This window comes from Hemitrygon akajei, chromosome 30, assembly GCF_048418815.1.
Source record: "Hemitrygon akajei chromosome 30, sHemAka1.3, whole genome shotgun sequence".
NCBI classification, from domain to species: Eukaryota; Metazoa; Chordata; class Chondrichthyes; order Myliobatiformes; family Dasyatidae; genus Hemitrygon; species Hemitrygon akajei.
Window position 1 is genome coordinate 35665764 of NC_133153.1, and position 17252 is coordinate 35683015.

A 17252-nucleotide genomic window follows, 5' to 3' on the forward strand; every position below is an offset into this window, starting at 1 on the left:
GGTGCGCAGTAAATCTCACGCAAAAACCGACTCCCTGGTTGAAGTTTCTGCTGCTGTTACCTGCTGGTCAAGATGAGGGAGGGCTGGCAGGTGTGGACCTCTCCAAGGTGAATAACTGGTGGGGGTGGTGCAGTGGTTAGGGAAGTCACTCCACCCAACTGATTTGAACAACACACCTGATGCACCATCAATAACTCTGAGACGTGAGTTAAGGTAGGCTTTTGTTGGCTGGAAGAAAGAACAAGCAGCAAGTGACCACCACACTACATCCTGGAGACAGGACAGGGCTGTGTCTCCAATCGCCTTTATACCGGGGTCTGTGGGAGGAGCCACAGGAGCAGTCAGCAGGGGGGGCGTGTCCAGACAGGTATATGTAGTTCACCACATTCACCCCCCCCCCTTTGTTTTAAAAGAGAGTCCCCATGGGGCTAAGTTTCTTACAAGTATATTTACAGGTTAAGTCTATCAGGTGGTCCAATCTGTCGCTGCGATCTACGTAGCACCAGCTGTGATTGCACAGGTGCTGGTGGTGATTGCACCGGAGACGGTGGTTGTGCTGGTTCTGGCCTGACTGGAGGTGTCAGCCCACTAGGCATCAGTGATCCCTCATGCGTGTGCAAGGCGCCTGGTATATGCGCGTGCGAGACACCCGGTATAGGAGTGTCGTGAGGAGTCTGTGTAGGGCTTGGTGTGCGCGGTGTCACCTCGGGTACAGGGTTCATAGTTACCGTGGAGTGTTCGGGGTAGTGGTCTGCTGCTCCTGCGGGCGCCGGCTTTCCATGTTTTAAAACATCCAGCCAATAAAATTGATGCACTATCAATAACTCTGAGACGTGGGTTAAGGTAGGCTTTTATTGGCTGGAAGAAAGAACAAGCAGCATGTGACCACCACACTACATCCTGGAGACTGAGGACGGGGCAGTGTCTCCAATCGCCTTTATACTGGGGTCCATGGGAGGAGCCACAGGAGCAGTCAGCGGGGTGTGGGGGGGCGTGTCCAGACAGGTATATGTATTTCACCACAACACACCACAGGCCCTTCAGCAAACAATGTTTCTGATAACTGAGGAGTCTAGTACCAGAGGGCCCAGCTGTAGATTACAAGGATGTTAGAACAGAGACGAGAAGGAATTTCTTTAGCCAAAGATGGTGAATCTGTAGAATTAATGGCCGCAGATGGCAGTGGAGGCCAAAACATTGGGTAAATTTAAAGCAGAGGTTGCTATGTTTTTGATTAGTAAATATGTCAAAGATTATGGGAAGAAAGCAGGAGAATGGGTTTGAGAGGGATAATAAATTAGTCATGATCAAATGGTGGAGCAGACACGTTGGGCTGTATGACCTAATTCTTATTCTATGTGTTATGGAACTTATGCCGACCTATTAACTTTCCTCTTAAGATCAATCTAAACGTTCCCTCCTGCTAGGTCCTCCGTTTCTCTTTCATCTATCCGCCTTAAGAGTCTCTGAAATGTCCCTAATATATCTGTTTCACCTTTGTGACAGGTCGGCAGAGACGGTCACTGTTCTGTTGAGGATGCCCGCACTGCGATGCAATTGTACAAGTTAGTTGAAGTTCAGTGGGAAGAGAAGCTTCACAGCGAGTTGTGGACAGAACATGATCACACGGTGTCTGACACAAGCTCTGAAATCAGTCACTACATGGACGATCAATATTGGCCTGCTGGATTACACAACTTGGTAGTGGGTACCAAGCACATCTTTCCCTCCCCCCGTTTCTGCTTTCCGAAGGGATTGCTCCCTACGCAACTCCCTTGTCCATTCCTCCCCCCCCCCCCCCCGCCCGTCCCTTCCCACCGATCTCCCTCCTGGCACTTATCCTTGTAAGCAGAACAAGTGCTACACCTGCCCTTACACTTCCTCCCTCACCACCATTCAGGGCCCCAGACAGTCCTTCCAGGTGAGGCGATACTTCACCTGTGAGTCGGCTGGTGTGGTATACTGCGTCCGGTGCTCCCGCTGTGGCCTTCTATATATTGGTGAGACCCAACGCAGACTGGGAGACTGTTTCGCTGAACACCTACGCTCGGTCCGCCAGAGAAAGCAGGATCTCCCGGTGGCCACACATTTTAATTCCACGTCCCACTCCCATTCTGATATGTCTATCCATGGCCTCCTCTACTGTCAAGATGAAGCCACACTCAGGCTGGAGGAACAACACCTTGTATACCGGCTGGGGAGCCTTCAACCTGATGGCATGAACATTGACTTCTCTGACTTCCGTTAATTCCCCTCCTCCCCTTCTTACCCCATCCCTGATATATTTAGTTTTTCCCCCCTCCTTTTTCTTTCCCTCTTTCTGCCCATCACTGCCTGTTCTCCATCTCCCTCTGGTGCCCCCCTACCCCTTCTTTTCTCCCTAGGCCTCCAGTCCCATGATCCTTTCCCTTCTCCAGCTCTGTATCCCTTTTGCCAATCACCTTTCTGGCTCTCAGCTTCACCCCACCCCCTCTGGTCTTCTCCTATAATTTCGCATTTTCCCCTCCCCCTCCTACTTTCAAATCTCTTACTATCTTTCCTTTCAGTTAGTCCTGACGAAAGGTCTTGGCCGGAAATGTCGACATTGCTTCTTCCTATAGATGCTGCCTGGCCTGCTGCGTTCCACCAGCATTTTGTGTGTGTTGCTTGAATTTCCAGCATCTGCAGATTTCCTCGTGTTTGCTTTTGAAACATCCAGTCAGTGACAGTTCTGTGCTTGAAAACATCTTGTTAATGAGAGAGGTCAGACGAGAATGGCCAGACTGGTTCAAGCTGACAGGAAGGTGACAGGAACTCAAATAAATACGTATCATAACCATGGCATGCAGAAGGGCATCTCTGACTGCACACTGAACCTTGTTTGGCTGCAACAGCAGAAGACCACAATGGGTCCCACTCCTGTACCTAATAAAACAGACACTGATTGTGCATCGTGAAATTTGATTTTTTCATCAGCAGTAGAGTGAAGTGCATAAAAAATTCTAAGTTACAATAGGAAATATATGAAATAAACAAGTACTGTAGCGCAAACTGTGAGCAAGATAGTGAGGTTATGACTGGGGATTATAGCCTTTGTTATAAATCCTGTAATTTGGAAGCTGATTTAAAATTTCAGGATGTTAACAGAAACTGATAAGGCAGACGGTGAGAAACTATATGCACTGGTCTGAGATCCAAGGATTAAAGGCTAAGTCTAACAGACATAAGGACATTTTTGATTTTCCAAAGAGTGAGGTTAGGTAGCACTTTTACACATGGGTAGTGGTAGAAATATGGAAATCTCTTCTACAAAATTCAGATGCAACCATTAAATTTAAATCTGAGTTTGATAAATGTTTGTTTGATTAGTGAATTATTTAAGGACACGGTGGGAGGGGGAGTGAACATGTCGGGATTAGGTCATCGATCAGTTGTAAGCTCAGTTTGAGGGGTATGGACAGGGTAAATGCAAGCAGCCTTTTTCCATTGAGGTTGGGTGAGACTAGAACTAGCGTTCATGGGTTAAGGACGAAAGGTGAAATTTTTAATGGGAACCTGAGACTGGTGAGACTGTGGAATGATCTGCCAGTGGAAGTGGTGAATGTGGGCTCAATTTCAACATTTAAGAGACATTTGTGTATGTAGGTGGATGGGAGGGCAATTGTCCAGTTGCAGGTCAATAGGAATAGGCAGAATAGTAGGTTAGCATGGATCAGATGGGCTGAAGGGCCTATTGTTATGCCATAGGGTTTTGTGACTCAATGCATGTGGGAAAGGGTTTATGGGACTGCTCATCTTCATCCTGTTCCTGAGTTAATTAAAAGATTAATTAAAATACCACAACATGCAATAGGCTGGCTGCTACTTGGAAACAGGATAATGGAGCAACAGACATAAAATGTTGGAGGAACTCAGCCGGTCAGGCAGCATCTCTGAAAATGAATAAACATTTGTGGGAATGGGATCATTCCCACAAATGCTTCCTTTGTAAGGTGAGACGTTCTTCAAAAACTCAAATATAATGGAAGTTACAATCAAACTTTTTTTTAAACCATCTCTGGCATTTGCACTGTAAATTGGAGCATAACAGTGTGTTTACACGTATGGAGTCTGTCACTGATCTTTTTGACACAGAGAGAAATTCATACAGCTATCTTTTCCTGTCAGATGACCCAGGTTTGTGTATCAACAACTTCTGGGGAATTAGATAGCAGAATATGCATTCGACCTCTGCCAAAAAGTATTTTTAAGGTGGGGTGTATTCATGTGATATTGCAGTGGCAAGCCAACACAACAAAAACAATAAGCAAATAAGAAAATATTGTAACCATGGATACTATTAGATGTGGGCGTATATTATATCTGTTGTTGACTTGATGATACTTTACTGAACAGAAAGTGAAACAAAGCTGTTGAAATCTGGTTATGCCTTGTCACCAGCAGGCGAGGTTTCGGTATAAAGGTGATCGAGCAAATGAGGAAACAGGAGAGTGAAGAGGAAGTTGCTGTTGCTACATTGGACCGGTTGCAGGGACACTGAGTACAAGCTGTACAATGGTAGATCCTTCCAGGTATGTTGCCATGGACTGTGAGATGGTGGGACTTGGCCGCAATGGCCGTGACAGTGGTCTGGCACGTTGTAGCATCGTAGATTATGATGGAAATGTGATCTATGACAAATTTATCAAACCAGATGGGACAATTACAGATTACAGGACGCCCGTGAGTGGGATTCGCCCATCGGATATGGATACAGCTGTGCCTTATCAGATCGCCAGGGAAGAGGTAAATTTCCCCTTGTAATAATTCTTGTAGTTCATCAGCCACATAACCATTCTTATTAATCCTTCCTTGAATATGTCTAACATCTCACTGAGAGATCTGGTGAAGGACTACTTGTATGGAAGTTTTTACGTAGCACCCATTATGACTTCATAAGATTTAGGCCATTTGGTCACTTTATGGACATACAGTCTCTCTAAGCATATAAGCTATCTTGTGTATTTATATTTATTGTGTGTTGTTTTATTATCATTATTTGTTCTTTATCTTTTGTGGTTTTGTTTAAGCTGCATCTGATCCAGCGTAACAATAATTTTGTTCTCCTTACACTTGTGTTCATTAATCTAGTCTAAGGTTCAACCCTTTGAATACAGGATTCTCTTGGCAATGCTATAGAATGATCAGTGTAGATCTTGTGCTCACGTCTCTTTAGTGGGACTTGAAGCATAGCCATACTGGAAGTCATTGTTTCCCAGTCCAAACGTGAGATGTCAAGCCAGTTGTGTTCAGCAGTTGTCAACCAATCAACTTCATGAATGCTTTGACGGAACTGAAACGAGAGGCTGTCTATTCTTCTCACATCCCTTCCTCCCCACCCCAACTAATAACTCACCAAGAAACTTAACTGAATTAATTAGATGCTCAAGAATCTTAGTGACAAGTCTGGTTTTTGAGGAGCGAAACCAAGAGGGTATTATCAATAGGAGAGATTCTGCAGATGCTGGAAATCCAGAGTAAGACACACAAAATGCTGGAGGAACTCAGCAGGTCAGGCAACGTCTATGGAAAGGAGTAGAGTTGATGCTTTGTGCTGAGATCCTATATCAGATCAGGAAAGGAAGATTGAAAGAGACAGAATAGGAAGGTGGGAGTGAGCGAGGGGAAGGGGTGCCAGCTGGCAGGTGATAGGTGAAGCCAGATAGGGGGAAAAAAAAAACCTTTTGTAATGTACAAAATGCTGGAGGATCTCCGCGGGTTAGACAGCATCTATGGAGAGGAATAAAGAGTAAACGTTTCAGGCTGCGACCCATCATCAAGACTGGAAAAGTATTTGTCAGACAAATTATTAGCTTCCAGTGCATCAAAGCTTTCTAAAACATCAGTAAAAGTTCCCCTGTAAAATATGAACAGATTTCTGAAATTTCAGTGATATTAGTAATGATTTTGGATAAAGTGGATTCTCTTTTCCATGGGATGTCATTGGTTCTTGGCAGATTGGGCTCATCTCTGCTGTATCTTGTTTCAGTCCAGAGTGAAGGGTGTCGATCCAAAATGCCGACTGTCTACTTCCCACCATAGATACTGCCTGACGTGATGATTTTCCCCCGACAGTGTGTGTGTTGCTCCAGATTCCAAAATCTGCAGTGCCGTGTGTCTCTGTAATCTGATTCCGTCCGATGTTTGTTTGATCAAACAGATCTTTATTTGGTAGTGTTATCAAAAGAAATGGATCCAAACCAAATAAATGGAGTCTGAAATACACATCAGCCTTGTTGTAATTAAATGTAAATACTCAGTGATAGGTGTCGGAATGCACTGCCTGGTACGGCAGATACATCAGAGACTTTCAATAGACATTTACATGAATGTGTGAGAAATGGAAGGGTATGGACATTGTGTATGCAGAGGGGATTATTTAGGATGGCCATTTGATTACTAATTTAATTGGATCAGCACAACACTGTGGGCCGAAAGGCCTGTTCCTGCGCTATGATGTTTCTATGTTCTTAAATGCTGGGCTGACAATCCTTTTCCTGTTATTCGTACTTAACATAATTCAGAGTAATTAGCCAGCATCTGTGGCTGAACAGTTAATATCTGTGTTTACTAACATTATACTGGGGGCTTCCAGATAGCTTGACTGACACCCATCCTTCAGACAACACCAACAATCAATTGTTTTCTCTCTGTGCCACCTTGCTATGTGCAAGAAACGAAGGGTCTCAGCCCGAAACGTCGACAGTGCTTCTCCTTATAGATGCTGCCTGGCCTGCTGTGTTCCACCAGCATTTTGTGTGTGTTGCTTGAATTTCCAGCATCTGCAGATTTCCTTGTGTTTGCAAAAAAATCAATGGCTGCTCTGACACTTTGAAAGCAGCTTGAGATATCCTGAGGAAAAGTCAGGCAAACTCGGAGTGGAAGTTTGTTGCACTAACATTCTGCTGCTTCCATTCAGATTCTGAAGATTTTGAAAGGAAAGATTATCGTGGGCCACGATCCCAGGCCTGACTTCTACGTACTGAAAATGGACATTTCAAACTACGCCACACGGGACACCTCAACGTGCAAGTTACTGATCGCAAGAGCAAACCTGAAAACCGACAGACGTGCCTCGTTAAAGGTTCTCTGCCAGAAACTGCTGGGGCAAAGAATACAGGTACAGAGTTGGTTTGCAAAGTCACATGAAACTTCTTTTCCTCTGTATTGCTTCACCTTCTATTCCATCCATTGTATTCCAAAGACAGAAACAACTAATGTGCAGAAGACAACAAACTGCAAATACAAAATAATATTAATAATAATACATAAGTAACAAATAAGGAGAACATGAGTTGTAGGCTCCTCATATGATAAGCCATTCAATCCCCGAATCATTTTTGTGAACCTCCTTTGAACCCTCTCCAATGTCAACATGCCCTCTCTTAGGTAAGGGGCATTAATGATGACGAGTAGGTACATGAGTAGGGAAGATTTAAAGCAATACAAACTGATCATGAGGGAATGGGATTACCTCAAAGAGATGACTTTGTGGGCCTGGGCGAGTTGGGCCAAGGGGCTGGTTTCCATGTTGTGTCACTCTGGCTCTACAACAGCGCCGACGTATGATGGAATCCTGGCCTTTACACAGGATGTCTCAATAGCCACACATCTGGCACAAACGGAAGAGCTACTTCCTCACAGTTCTGATAACCTAATTAATCATGACCTCGGCTACCGTCAATCTGGGGTTTGCCTGTTCTTCCTTTAACCAGCTGGGTTCCTCTAAATACTTCCTCCCCACAATCCTAAGATATGAAGGTTAGACGGCCACTGTAACTTCCACCTAGTTGCTTGCAAATTCATAACACCACAATGTAGATGCAGATTAGGCCATTCGGCCCAATAAGTCTGATCTGCCTTTTGATCATGGCTGATTTATTTTCCCTCTCCACCTCATTCTCCTATCTTCACCCTGTAACCTTTGATACCCTTACCAATCAAGAATGTATCAACTTCTGCTTGAAATCTACCCAATGACTTGATGCCCACAACTGCCTGTGGCAATGAATTCCACTGATTTATTACCCTCCAGCTAAGGAAATTCCTCATCATCTCTGTTCTAAAGGGATGTCCTCGTATTCTGAGGCATTTCAATCTTTGTTAGGTTTTGATGAGATCTCCCCTCATCCTTCTGCATACCAGTGAGTACAGGCCCAGAGCCATCAGTCGGTCCTCATATGGTAACCTTTTCATTCCTGAAATCATTCTTGTGAATCTCTTCTGAACCAATGGCAGCACATCCTTTCTTAGATAAGGGGCCCAGAACTGCTCACAATACTCCAAGTGACACCTTATAAAGCAGGGGTGTCAAACTCATTTTAGGTCACGGGCCAGATTGAGCAAAATGAAGCTTCATGCGGGCCGGATCAGTCGGACGCGTGCGAACGCAGCTTTCGTTGCCTCCGTTTTTTCAGCCTGCTCTCATGTGTCTCAGTCTCTGCTATAACTACAAAGTGTTTCACTTTACAAATTCCGTTTCTTATGAAGAAGACTGCCGAATAAACACTAAAAACCCTGAAAACCTGGTACCTGAATAAACTCAGCATTAGCCATATCATACGCCATAGGCGCTTCGATTACTGGGGCCAGCTTTAATAGTAATTAGATATTATCTCGCGGGCCAAAGATAATTCCACCACGGGCCGGATTTGGCCCGCGGGCCTTGAGTTTGACATATATGTTATAAAGCATCAACTTTACATCCTCCCTTTTATATTCTAGTCCTCTGCAAATGCATACTCACATTGCATTTGCCTTCTCACTACCAACACAACCTCCAAATTAACCTTTAGGGAACCCTTTGCAACTCGGATTTTTGAATTAAAACAGCCTATGCTTTTATTTCTTCCTCCAAAATACATGACCATGCAATTCCTGGCACTATATTCCATCTGCCACTTGCTTGCCCATTCTCCTAATCTGTCTATGTTCCTCTGCAGTCTCCCTGCTCCTTCAACACTACCTGCCCCTCCACCTGTCTTCGTATTGCGTAAACAAACTCATAACGTCATGCTGCATGGACGCTGGACCTTAACGTCTGAACCGACCATCAAGCTTTTATTCAGGAGAGTTTCGAAAAACGAGAGTGGATCTTATATAAACTATGACCAGGACTGGGTAAATTAGATGCAGGGAGGAGTTCCTAATGATGAAGACTGATTTGGATTGTTTTTTATCATCGCATGTTCCGAGACAGTGAAAAGCTTTTGTTTTGCATACTAGCCAGGCAGATCATACCATATTTCATTACATCAATGCAGTTATAGAGGAGGTGCAAGGCAGGTAGACAAAGTTAAGGACCAGGGAGTCACAGTGTAAGGATAAAGGAGTAAGTTCAACATTCAAAGTAAAGTTTATTATCAGAGTACGTACATGTCACCACATACAACCCTGAGATTCTTTTTTCTGCAGGCATACTTGTCAAATCTATAGAACAGTAACTGTAAACAGGTTCAACGGACAACAAACTGTGCAAGTGCAGATATTTAAAAAGCAATAAATAATAATCATGAAATAACAAGATAAAAGGGTCCTTAACTGAGTGTAGTTATCTCCTTTTGTTCAAAGAGCCTGATAGTTGAGGGGTAGTAACCGAACTTGAACCTGCTGGTGTGAGTCCTGAGGCAGTTGTACCTCCTACCTGATGGCCACAGCAAGAAAAGAGCCTGGGCTGGGTAGTGAGGATCTTTGGTGATTGATGTACCATCAATAACTCTCGGAGACGTGAGGCGAGATATAGGCTTTTCTTGGCTGGAAGAAAGAACAAGCAGCAATTGACCACCACTCTACATCCTGGAGACTGAGGCCGGGGCTGTGTCTCCAATCGCCTTTATACCGGGGTACGTGGGAGGAGCCACGGTCAGTGGGAGGAGCCACAGGAGCAGTCAGCAGGGGGGGGCGTGTCCAGACAGGTATATGTAGTTCACCACAGTGATGGACGCTGCTTTTCTACGGCAACATTTCATGTCAATGTGCTCAATGGTTTGGAGGGTTTTCCCGTGATGCACTGGGCCGAATCCATAAACTTTTGAAGGATTTTCCGCTCAAAGGCATTGGTGTTCCCAAACCAGGCTGTAATGCAACAAGTCAATACACTTCCAATCACACGTCTGTAGAAGTTTGCCAAGGTTTTTGATGACGTGCCAAACTCTCACAGACTCCTGTAGAAGTAGAGGTGCTGTCGTGCTTTCTTCGCAATTATAATTATATGATAGGTCCAGGCCAGATCCACTGAGGTAGTGACATTCAGGAATTTAAAGTTACTGGCCCTGTCCACCTCGGATCCTTTGATGATTACTGGCTCTTGGATCGCTGGTTTCCCTCTCCTGAAGTCTACAATCAGTTCCATGGTCTTATTGACATTGAGTGAGAGGCTGTTGTTATTACACCACTCAGCCAAATTTTCAGTTTCCCTCTTGTATGCTGATTCATCACCCCCTTTGATACAGCCCACATCAGTGGTGTCATCAACAAACTTGTATATAGTGTTGGAACTGTACTTAGCCACACAGTCAAAGGTGTGAAGCGAGTAGAGCAGGGGGCAAAGCACATATCCCAGTGGAGCTCCTGTGCTGATGGAGATTGTGGAGGAAATGTTTTTTCCAATCCAAACTGACTGGGCTCTACATGTGAGGAAATCCAAGATCCAATTGAAAAAGGGCGTATTGAGTCTCAGGTCTTGAAGTTTATTGATTAGTTTTGAGGGGATGATGGTGTTAAATGCTGAGCTGTATTCGATAAAGAATACCCTGATGAAGGGTCGCGACCCAAAACCTCAACTGTTCACTCTTTTCCATTGATACTGCCTGTCCTGCTGAGTTCCTCCAGCATTGTGTGTGTTGCGTAGAACAGAGAAATGTCTTCTCCCAGGGGATAGAGAATTTATGAAATTCTCTATCTCAAAATTTGATATTATTGTAGGGGGCGAGAGAAATCAAAGGATATGGTGAGAAATCAACAAGGTATCAAAGTAACAAAGAATCTGCTGGAGTATCTCAGCTGTCAGCTGGTCAATCAGTGCCTGTGGTTGAGACCGTGCCTCTGGGCTGAGAGTGGAGAGGGGAGATGGGCATTATAAAGTGGAATGGGGGAGAGGGCAAGTAGGTGTTTGGTGGAGCGAGGAGGGGGTGAAGGATGGTGATCCAGGTGGTGGGAGGTGGAAGACTGAGGCAGGTGAGTGATAGGCAAAAGCCGACGGAAAAGATTAAAGTGAAAAAATGTTGATTTTGGATGGTCTGCCATAATTATATTAAACGGTTCAAAGTTCAAAATTCACAGTAGATACAAAGAAACACAATGGAATCAACGATAAAATACACACAAAGGCAGACAACCAAGGTGCAAAAGATGGCATAGTGCCCAAATACAAAAATAAACAAAATAATTATAATAATAAATAGATAATAGTGAGAACATAAATTGTAGAGTCTTTGAAAGAGAGTCCATATGTTGTGGAGTCAGTTCAGTGTTGAGGTGAGTGAAGTTATCCACACTGGTTCAGGAGCCTGATGGTTGAAGGGTAATAGCTGTTCCTGAACCTGCTGGTGTGGGACCTGGGTACCTCCTTCTCGAAGGCTGCAGTGAGAAGAGAGCATAACCTGGATAGTGAAACCTGCTCTGGGGCCAAATCGTTTGCTAGTCCCCTTACTTCTATGTTTTTACAACGTGTCTCTGACTTTTCCAACACCATGTTCCTGACTGGTTCCTCCTTTCCTTCAACAGAACAGCTGCAGAGGACACTCGTCTGTGGAAGATGCAAATGCAGCGATGGAGCTCTTCAAACTTGTAGAGAGCATTTGGGAGCTTCAACTCACCAAGGGCCTCAAGGTGGCGATCATAGACCGATTTGAAGGACGTGACAGATATTAATGAATAAAATAACACCAAAATAGGAATTCTGATTTTTGTATGCCAAATAAACAAGTAATTATGTCTGCTGTAAGCCAAGTTCACAAAGTTCATTTTTTTCCCTCACTTTTCCCAATATCACAAACTATTTGTTCTTTCCTGAAGTTCAGAGCAAGGACTCACCATACCAATGGCCTTTTGACCTGTGTGGCCCCCTAGAGTATTGGGCTGCTGGTAATGCAAGGAGTCACCCATTGCTTCACTTTTTATTGTCATTTCAGCCCATTTTACTGCCTGGTCCAGATCCAACTGCAAGGCTTGATCGCTTTCCTCATTGTCTGGAACTCCGACAATCTTGGTGTCACTGCAAATTTGCTGGCCCAGTTTACCATACCATCATTATCATGGATGACAAACAACAATGGGCTTTTCACTTGGTCTTTTTTCCAAAGGTGAAGGAACCAAATTTGGGATATGTATCCTTCCATTCCCTGTTACGTAGGCACGGAGCAAAATTGACAGTAGGGTAGTATAATGAAACATTTTTACCGAGTCATGCCAGCAACATTGGGCAACTTACAGTATGGAAGCGATGAGCCAGGTCCACAGAGACAAAAGCATACACACTTGAAAGCCCAGGCAAAAAAGAGAAAGCCTTCCACACGTAGGAGGCCCAATCAATTCACTGCACAATCAGTCAGCCTCACGCACACTTGCCGCATTCTCACGATCGATCTGGTACAGTTCACTCCCACTTTCATCATCTCAGGGATTTGGGACATTTGTTGGGAGCCTATGATTGTCCAGGGTGATCAGATAATTGATCCTGGAGTGGCAAGACCCTATAGACCCGGGGTTCCCAATCTTTTTTATGCCATGGACCAATACTATTAAGCAAAGGGTCAGTGGACCCCAGGTTGGGAACCCCTGCTATAGACTGTCTGGTGGGCTGTCACACAACTATACACCTGTAGTACATTGATTCATTGGGGTTTTAATGCATCTTTTGACTAGAGTTCTTGTTGGATTCCATAAACACAAGAGATTCTGCAGATGCTGGAAATTCAGAGTAACGTACACAAAATGTTGGAGGAACTTAGCAGGTCAGGCATCCTCTATGACATTTCAGGCCAAGACCCTTCATCAGGACGAAACAGAGCAGAAAGGGGGAATGAAGGGACTCTTTGATCCTCTCCATAGATGCTGCCTGACCAGCTGAGTTCCTCCAGCATTTTCTTTGATGGGAATGTGGGGAGCATAAAACTCAATTAGTGTGAATGGATGTGTGATAGTCCTTGCGGACTCCGTCAGCTAAAGGACTATTTTTGAGCTGTATGACTACAAAATCACGTTTGAGTTAATAGTCCAACAATGAAGAATCTTCAGGGGACGATTCCAGGCTGCTAACTGAATGAATAGCTAGCACCATCCACTGGAGGGTACAGGAACTGCACCCAGACACCATCAAACATCAGAGGGTAGGAACTTCACTGAACACTCAACCGATACAAAATTGCTTTATTCTGAGTGTATCAAGATGAAGGTAGCACTATAGTTCATCTCATTCTACCTCATAAAGATGTATTCTACACACAATGTGTAATTTTTAAGGGCCCACTGCCAATCCAAAACTGGTGCATCAGATTAGACATCAGTGGAGAAGACTAAAGATTAACTGAAAGGTAGACCATGAGTTCATGGAACATAGAACAACACTGCACAGGAAGAGGCCCTTTGACCCACTGTGGTAAACCATGTATATCTGTCTGGACATGCCCCTCTGCTGACTGCTCCTGTGGCTCCTCCCACAGACCCCTGAATAAAGGCGATTGTGTCACTGCTCCTCCCACTGTCCAAGACAGACATACAGTATGGCCGTGGATCCATTTTGCTGCTAATAAAAGCCCCTCAGTATTTACTCTACTTCCAGTCTTTTGGAGTAATTGATAGTGCATCACCCACAGTGTCGTGCCAAACCAGTTGAAGAGTAAATCAAACATACCCAAAAACGAATCCCTCTTACCTACACAATGTCCATATCCCTACATCTTCCTCATATCCATGTGCCAATCTAAATGTTTCTTAAAAACCTCTAATGTAGACAATAGACAATAGGTGCAGAAGTAGACCATTTGGCCCTTCGAGCCTGCACCGCCATTTTGAGATCATGGCTGATCAACTACTATCAATACCCGGTTCCTGCCTTGTCCCCATATCCCTTGATTCCCCTATCCATAAGATACCTATCTAGCTCCTTCTTGAAAGCATCCAGAGAATTGGCCTCCACTACCTTCCGAGGCAGTGCATTCCAGACCCCCACAACTCTCTGGGAGAAGAAGTTTTTCCTTAACTCTGTCCTAAATGACCTACCCCTTATTCTCAAACCATGCCCTCTGGTACTGGACTCTCCCAGCATCTGGAACATATTTCCTGCCTCTATCTTGTCCAATCCCTTAATAATCTTATATGTTGCAATCAGATCCCCTCTCAATCTCCTTAATTCCAGCGTGTACAAGCCCAGTCTCTCTAACCTCTCTGCGTAAGACAGTCCAGACATCCCAGGAATTAACCTCGTGAATCTACGCTGCACTTCCTCTACAGCCAGGATGTCCTTCCTTAACCCTGGAGACCAAAATTGTACACAATACTCCAGGTGTGGTCTCACCAGGGCTCTGTACAAATGTAAGAGGATTTCCTTGCTCTTGTACTCAATTCCCTTTGTAATAAAGGCCAACATTCCATTAGCCTTCTTCACTGCCTGCTGCACTTGCTCATTCACCTTCAGTGACTGATGAACAAGGACTCCTAGATCTCTTTGTATTTCTCCCTTACCTAACTCTACACCGTTCAGATAATAATCTGCCTTCCTGTTCTTACTCCAAGGTGGATAACCTCACACTTATTCACATTAAACATCATCTGCCAAGTATCTGCCCACTCACCCAGCCTATCCAAGTCACCCTGAATTCTCCTAACATCCTCATCACATGTCACTCTGCCACCCAGCTTAGTATCATCAGCAAATTTGCTGATGTTATCCTCAATGCCTTCATCTAAATCGTTGACGTAAATTGTAAACAGCTGTGGTCCCAATACCGAACCCTGTGGCACCCCACTAGTCACCACCTGCCATTCCGAGAAACACCCATTCACCGCTATCCTTTGCTTTCTATCTGCCAACCAGTATTTGCCTCTACCATGATACCGGACAGCACATTCCAGGCATCCACCAATCTAAGTAAAAAAACTTACCCCCACATCCCCTTTGAACCTACCCTCTCTCACCCTCAATGCATGCCCTTCTGTATTAGACACTTCTACTTTGGGAAACAGATACTCTCTGTCTACTCTATCTATGCTTCTCATAATCTTATAAACCTCTCTCAGATCTCCCCTCAGCCTCTGCTGCTCCAGAGAAAACAACCCAAGTTTGTCCAGCTTCTCATGATAGCACACACCCTCTAAACCAGGCAGCATCCTGGTAAAACTTTTCTGCACCCTCTCCAAAGCCTCAGCGTCCTATAGTGGGGTGGCCAGAACGTTATGCAATCCTCTAGATGTGGCCTGACCAGAGTTTTATAAAGTTGCAACATAATCTCTTGACTTTTGAACTCAAACCCTCAAATAATAAAAGCAAGCATTCCATAAGCAAGACAAATAAACAGGAATGTGGAAGCAATTAAAAATGAGACAGAAAAAAAGGATTTAAAATATGTGTCATAATCAAGATTCACAGAGTTTTACGGCATAGTTGGTGTCATGTGACACGGGTGATCATGTCATAAGGGTGACATGGGTGATAAGACCGTGATTATTCTTGACAAATTTTTCAGAAGTTGTTTGCCATTGCCTTCTTATAGGCAATATCTTTACAAGATGGGTAACCCTAGCCATTATCAATACTGTTCAGGGTTTTTCTCCTGGAGTCAGTGGTCACACAAACCTGGACTGATAAGCACCAGCTGCTCATACGACCCTCCACTACCTGCTCCCATGGCTTCACGCGACCCTGATCGGGGTGGGTGGGGTTAAGCAGTTGCTACACCTTGCTCAAGGGTGTCCTGCTGGCTAGTAGAGGGGAGGAGTGCCTTACACCTCCTTTGGTAGAGGCATGTCTTCGCACCGCTACCCATAACTCCCTTTACCAATCAAAAACCAACCGCATCCAAAATGCAGTTCATGATAATGTTGAGACTGTACTGATCATCCTTCACTGGCGTGATCCCACCTGGAGATTCCTTAGACAGGTACTGGACATGTCCAAAGGTGAGTGGGTAGTTACCACTCTGCAGGAGAGCAGGGGAAATGGGGTATCTCTGGCTAAGCTAACTCAAACCTCTTTGCTGCAAATTGGCACCATCGATTAGCTATTGCTGTCTCTACCTGTGTCTGTCAGGTTGCTGAGAAAAGGCAGTGAAGGAGCATAGACTACTTCATACAAACATCAAGTCAGTTATTCTTGCTGCCTTTGGTCTCCGCAGAGGCTGCCCTGTCCAAATGGCTCAAGGCCAAACTTTCACTGGTGTCACGTAAGAACAAGACGTACTGATCTTGCCCAAATCTCGTTGAATGTGCCTCCAAATTTCATGTGATACCACTTGCCAAGAAGTTATGCCAATTTGGCCAAGTTTAGTGAAACATAAATATTTAAATTGAAAGAGCTGTGATCTCTCTTCCATTGCTCAACCCTCAGAGTGTAGTCTGGTCTAGTGTTGGCTTTATAGTTATCACTGCTGTTGGTAAGGTCACATCTGGAGCATTCCGTTTTGGTCACCCTGCCACTGAAGCCTGAACAAGAGCAGCAAAGGCTTGTGAAGATATTGCCAAGATTTGAGGGACTGAGTTATAGGGAGAGGTTGAGGAGTCTGGTACTTTGTTCTGTGGAGCGGAAGATAATGAGGAGTGATCTAATAGTGTTGCAAACAAGAGAAAATACGTAGATGCTGGAAATCCAGAGCAACACACACAAAATGCTGGAGGACCTCAGCAGTCCAGGCAGCATCTATGGAAAAGAGTAAACAGCTGACGTTTCTGGCCGAGACCCTTCATCAGGACTGGAAAGAGAAGTCAGAGTAAGAAGGTGGAGGAAGGGGAGGACGAACAAGGTGGTTGGAGATAGGTGAAACCAGGAGAGGCAGAGGATGTGAAGTAAAGAGCTCGGAAGTTGATTGGTGAAAGAAATAAAAGGGCTGGAGGAGGGGGAGTCTGACAGGAGAGTATAAATGTCCATTGAAGAAGGGGAAGGTCAAGGAGCAACAGAAGGAGGTGGTGGGCAGGTTAGGAAATAAGGTGAGAGAGGGAAACAGGAATGGGGAATGGTGAAGGAGAGGAGGGTGTACCAATACCAGAAGTTCAGAAATCGATGTTCATGCCTTCAGGTTGGA

At 44.6% G+C, this 17252-nt stretch overlaps 1 protein-coding gene across 1 annotated transcript; it reads left to right on the forward strand.

Annotated features, from left to right (window-relative positions):
- The first annotated feature begins 4372 nt into the window (after positions 1-4372).
- Positions 4373-11962, forward strand: LOC140718616 (interferon-stimulated gene 20 kDa protein-like). Its single transcript, XM_073032589.1, has 3 exons — positions 4373-4764; positions 6938-7138; positions 11743-11962. The coding sequence occupies exons 1-3, from the start codon at positions 4534-4536 to the stop codon at positions 11887-11889; spliced, it is 579 nt and encodes a 192-aa protein (XP_072888690.1). The 5' UTR covers positions 4373-4533; the 3' UTR covers positions 11890-11962.
- The last annotated feature ends 5290 nt before the right edge of the window (positions 11963-17252 follow it).